A 5,916-nucleotide genomic window follows, 5' to 3' on the forward strand; every position below is an offset into this window, starting at 1 on the left:
ACAAAATTGGAGTGATGACACAACCTTGCTTCACTCCAGTTTTCACCTCAAATGGGTCTGTTTGATTCCCGTTGCTGAGAACCCTTGCTGACATGTTGTGGAGAAGTCTCAGAACACTGATGAACTTGTTTGGGCAGTCAGATTTGGACAAGATTTTTCATAGGGCTTCGCAGTTTACAGAATCAAAGGCTTTAGAGAGGTCAATGAAGGCCAAATAGAGACGTTGATTTTGCTCGTGACACTTCTCCTGTATTTGATGTGTTGTAAAGATCATGTCTGTAGTTCCCTGAGATGGTCTGAAGCCACTTTGAGATTCTGGAAGAATTTCTTCCGCAAGTGGGAGAAGACGGTTAGCAAGGATATGGACGATGACTTTCCCAGAAGTGGCCAACAATGAGATGCCTCAATAGTTTCTGCAATCAGTTCTGCCCCACTTCTTGAAGATAGTAACAATCAAGACATCCCTTAGGTCAGCTAGGATTTCTTCCTTGTTCCAGATTTTAAGGATGAGGACATGAAGCTGACACATAAGTTGTTCTCCTCCTCCTTTGAAAATCTCTGCAGGTGTTCTGTCAACACCGGCTGCCTTGTTATTCTTCATTTTCCTGATGGCACTCCCAACCTCTGCCAGGGTAGGCAGCAAACCAAGGTCTTCTCTGATTGATTTTTGTGGGAAGTTATTAATCTTATCTTCATTGACAGTTGAGTCATAATTCAGAAGGTCCTGGAAATGTTCTTTCCAGCAAGCATTGATGGATTCGCTGTCTTTCAGGAGTGTTGTTCTATCCTTTGATCTTAGAGGATTAAGTCTTTGAGTGGTAGGACCATAGACAGCTTTGGTAGCACTGAAGAGGCCACGAGTGCACGGATGTGAGCCAAATGTTGGATTTCTTTTGATTTCTGAATCCATCATTCATTCTTCAGTTCTCGTGTTCTCCTCTGTACCTCTGATTTTGCTTGTTGGTGTGCATTTTTCTTGACAGCAGAGTTAATGTTATTCTGCCAGGCACAGAAAGCTTTCCATTTCCTGTCAATGAGACCTTGTCATGTTTGTCAAACCAGACTTGCTGTTTCCTGGTCTTGTATCCTATGGTATTTTCACAGGATGAGAGAACAGCTGTCTTAAGTCCTGTGCAGTGCTCCTTGACCCCTTCTGGGTTCTCTCTTGGTAATGTCTCATTCACGAGTTGCTGGAATTCTCTCTGGCTTCTTACCCAGGGGAGAGGGAGGGGTGCTCTTGGGGCAGTGGGGTGCAGAGTCCAGCCTGCAGCAGCAGCTGCCTCCACCCTGCACATAGTTCTGGGAGGCATGTGCCCTCCAGACCTCCACTGGGGCCTGTATAGCAGCAGGAACTGCCCCCCTCCTCACCCCCCAGACGTACCGCTCTCACGGCTCCATCCTGCACCCTGCCCTGGCTGTGCAGCACTTGCCCCTGCCCCAGTCCCACTCCCTCCCTCACCATGGGAGCCTTGATCTGCCCCCTCCCCTCCGCCCACTAAAACCAAGAAAAAAATATAAAGGGGTACATGAGGTGAAACTTTGAGGTAGAAGGGGTACACTTGTTAAAAAAGGTTGAAAATCCTTGTGGCTAGGGCATGCCCTGTTCCCTTTTCTTCCCGCCATCACCAGCTCTTTAGCAGCAAGCAAGGAGGGAGCCTGAAGGATTTGCAAAACCATGCAGAAGTGAAGGGATCTGCTATTGCAAGACCTGGAACAGCAAAAGACCAACCTCTCGAGGTGCTTATTCAGCCAAACGCCCATTCTTAGTCTGTGAGAACCAGGTAGGGCTGATGACCACATTGGGCAAAATACAGGTTCCTTTCAAAGCTTACTGTGCTTTAACTTTAACTTTAAGGAAAAGTGTAGTGCACTGACCTAAAGGTGAGCATGAACTTCATTGCCTTGTTAGGTCCAGGCTGACATAAAGCTGATACAATATGTCAAAGGTCATACATTTTAAACCCTCTGCTCCTCTCCCAAGAACAGTATTATAAAACTACAGCATCCCCCTGCCTGGAAAGCAGGTGTCTTGGTGCATCTCTGGCCACTGCTGCCAGAAACCCTGGTTATTCCCAGAAAGGCTTCACTCTGGTGCTTTTCCCATGCAGGAGAAGTGGCTGCGGTGCAGGGCACAGGCTTTGACCTCAGGCAGCCTGTGGAGATTGGGAAGCACCTGAAGAAGTTCCATCTTGATGGCTTTGACCATAACTTTTGTCTCAAGCAATCAGCGGTTCGGCAGTTCTGTGCAAGGTAGGAACACAGGGTGACCCCTCGTGTGGATGCCCAGTGGGGTGATGGCTGTCTTACTGCCCTGGTGTCACAGACAGGTTGTGCCATCCATGGAGGGTAGATTCACTGTCCTGGAATGAATGGGGTCAGTTCCTGATTTCCTGTTCCTTCCATCTGTCCCATTTCCCACCAGCATGGTCTTGTGGCACGTGCAGAACTGGGACAACCTTACAGCTTTCACAGCATCCTTCCTGACAGGTCCTGCTGAGGCAGGGCCAAGCTGTTATCGCTGGGAATGGAGGACTGCTGTGTTGTCCCAGATTCCACAGAGCCTGAGGAAAACCAAATCTTACCCTCAGTCAGAGCTGCCTCTCCCTTCCCAGCCCAGATTAGGTGTCTTCCCTGCTTCACCCTCCTTCACTCTCTGTCCCTCTCCCCATGTGCTGTTTTCCCACTTCCACATCTTCCTCTCTGTCTCTCCTAGACCAGCTGTCTCTGTTCACCACATGACTGAGTCCTCCTTATCCTCTTCCTGCCCAGACTGAGTCTTTCCTTGGGGAATTAGGGTATCCATAGAGGTACATGGGTCCAGCAGTGGACTTCTGGTTCCTCTCTGTTGTCTGGGGAGAGAGTACAAGACATTGTTCCTGTGGGGCAGAGAGACATTGCCTTCTGTTCTGAAAGAGCTGATATCCTTTCCCTCACCCAGCCCAGTTTCCTTGTCCTCTGATCTCCTTCCTTGCCCTCATCTCTCTGCACTCTTTTGGGAACAACATTAACTGTGTCTCTGTTTACAGAGTTCACCACCCCCACAGTGGCAGAACCCTGGAGGTCTACACTACACAGCCAGGGGTCCAGTTTTACACTGGAAATGCTTTGGATGGCTCTCTGACAGGCAAGGGTGGCACAACGTATCCCAAGCACTCTGCCTTCTGCTTGGAAACCCAAAACTGGCCGGATGCAGTCAACAAGGTAACTGCATCTCTCCTGGTGCTGCATTAGCCTTGGGCTGAGTCTGCTCTTGTTGCCTGGGAATTGCCGAAGCACCTATGGAGAGACAGGCCTGCTGTGTCATTATTGTATCGGTATCATTGGGCTGGCAGGATGAGGAAATGCCTTCATACCAGCCGGTCTTCATGACAGATGCCTGCTTTAGTAAGATCAGGACAGGGCTCACAGAGGGGTGTGATTCTAGCTGGCAGAGCTTCAGTGTAGATGCAGTTGCACTGGCACAGTTGCGTTAGTACCAGCACAGCTAGTGAGGTGCCTTTGCTGACTTGGTGTAAAGCATGGCTTTGCTGGTCTGACTGCTTTCAGGTAAGGGCCAGGTAAGCTTGGGACAGTTTTGGTAGCATGGTTCCATTGTTAAGAGTGTGAAAACAAATCACAGCTCTAATCAAAACCTAAAGCCCCCTCAGCTGGTAACAGTGATTGTCCTTTCACTGGCATAGCTTATTCTGCTGAGGGACCAGTGAGGGAGTGCCTTTCACTGCTGCAAGCTGCATCTCCACTCAGAAGCTTTGTTCATCCCAGCTAGACCTGCAAACTTTTTGTAGTGCAGACCAGTCTCAGGAGCACTTTATCAGATAAAGCCTACCAGCAACAGTCCTATCTCAGTAAAACTTTCCTTGTGGAGATGCAGGGAAGAGCTATGTTCAAACCGTTCGTCTCTCTTGCTGCATTGGCATGGTTAAAATATTAGTTTTGGTATGGAACCAGCCTATAGGAAACTACCTCAGGGGCCATAATTCTGTTGACCTTAGGCCAAGCTCCTGTTGCTCATATGGTAGGTGCCCAGGGACCTTTTCTGTTTGTGCATCCAGGCAGCAGCCTCTCCTACAGGTAGGGATGTCTCTAACCAAAACATAGTACAGAGCTCACAATGCAGCTGGGGAATGAGACTACCAAGTAAGGAGGCAGCTGAACACCCCTCTCAAGCGATGGTGATGGGTAGGATGGTGGGAACTTAGCAGCTAGTTGCGCCAGACAGCTTTTCCTTTCTGCCCAGCTCCCACTCACGGAGGTGTAAGAATGTGCGTTCAGGTTTCTGTGAAAATGTGTCCTCCTGCCAGCCTGCAAATAGTGATTATCTGCTCCACTTCAGAATAACCCCCACCCCCAAAAAGCGGGGGTGGTATCTGCATGTGAAACAGCCATTTGGAATGCACAAAACTGCATCAAAGCTTTGAACAAACTAAGTAGCTTGCTTGTTCCTAGCTCCTCCATTTCAGTAGGAGCATTATGTTTCTTAGGCCCTAATAAGAGCCCTAATAGGTTGTATTGAGTTAAACCAGGGGTGTCAGACATATGCTATCTGGCCCATGAAGGTGAATCACCCAGACCACAGAGCTTCTTGCAGCCAAGACCACCCTCCTCCATAGGCCAGATCTAGCCCACACTTGCCGTGGCCCTCATAGCCCCAGCAGCAGGGGTGTTAATCCCTGCTGTTTCAACACAGCTCAGAACCGTAGGAGTTAATACAGCTGTCTCCCGCCCATTACCCACCATGGGATTTTAGTTGCCTCTGCTATCTCAGCTTGGCAATAGAGGAAGAGAGGTGGGTACCAGTAGCTGCATTAACTCCCTGGATTCCAAAACAGCAGCTCTGATAGCCTGGGAATTTAATACCATAGCTGCATTTGTGGACCATCTAGCCCATGAGCAGCCTCGTGGTCTGGATCTGGCCATAGGGCCTAATGAGTTTGACACCTCTGGGTTAAACAATCTATGCCTAAAATGGCACTAGGAGAATTAAAATGAAAACCAGGGCCTCCAGTCTCTAACCCAGTGTTCTTGACCAGGCTTGTCCAACATGCAGCCCGCCAAGCCATTTTCTGAGGCCCACAGTGCTGTGACAGGAAACTAAAGTAAACACTGTTTACTTTTGTTCCCACCCATTGTACCTCCCCCAACCCCCCAACAGCTTCCTAATGGCTGCTGAAGGGCTGGGGAAGGGATAAGGTTCCCACATGCACCGTGTCAGCTTGACATTGCCGACGCGGTGAGTGTGGGAAAAGGAGTAGCTGTGTGCGTCTCAGGACAGGATGAGCCCAGCCAGAGCAGCAGGGGCTCAGCTGCACTTTCCCATACCTGCGCCGGTCAGTCCCGAGCGGCACACGGCTCCGCCGCCGCCGCTTCTGCTGGCTGGTGTTGACCCAGCTGGCCGCCTCCCGTCTGCAGCAGCATGTGGGAAGCCAACTTCAGTTGCATGCCGCTTTTCCTGGCTGATGCTGACCCGGCTGGGTCCATCCCATCCGGAGCAGCATGCAGCTGAAGCTGGCTTCCCACATGCTGCTGGGGATGGGAGGAGGCTGGCCAGGTCTGCACCTGCCAGCAGAAGTGGCGGCAGAGCCGTGCGCTGCTCGGGACAGGATGAGCCCAGCCGGAGTGGCAGGGGCTTAGCTGCATTTTCCCCCTACCTGCATCAGTCAGTCCCGAGCAGCACATGGCTCTGCCACCGCTCCTGCTGGCTGGTGCCAACGTGGCCAGCTTCTTCCCATCCCCAGCAGCATGTGGAAAGCCAGCACGGGAGTGGGGGAGGGCCTCGGCAGGCAGGGTCCTGGCACGACCTGTGCAGGGCGAGGTGGTGGGAGCCACTGTCTGCCAGACACCGCACTCTGGGCTAGCAGCGCTGAGGCCACCGGGCCTGCATGTGCGGGTGGCCAGGCACCATGATGAGCGGGGCTG

General features: G+C 51.1%; 1 protein-coding gene across 1 annotated transcript in view; it reads left to right on the forward strand.

Moving 5' to 3' along the window:
* The window catches only part of GALM (galactose mutarotase), a 46,235-nt gene that overhangs the window by 38,940 nt on the left and 1,379 nt on the right, over window positions 1–5,916 (forward strand). Inside the window, exons 5-6 of the mRNA XM_019516179.1 lie at window positions 2,109–2,250; window positions 3,027–3,201. Of these exons, the coding sequence (XP_019371724.1) occupies window positions 2,109–2,250; window positions 3,027–3,201 (317 nt within the window). The remainder of the gene's footprint in view (window positions 1–2,108; window positions 2,251–3,026; window positions 3,202–5,916) is intronic.

Source organism: Gavialis gangeticus, unplaced genomic scaffold (assembly GCF_001723915.1).
Source record: "Gavialis gangeticus isolate Ggan-Ray unplaced genomic scaffold, GavGan_comp1, whole genome shotgun sequence".
Lineage (NCBI taxonomy): Eukaryota > Metazoa > Chordata > Crocodylia > Gavialidae > Gavialis > Gavialis gangeticus.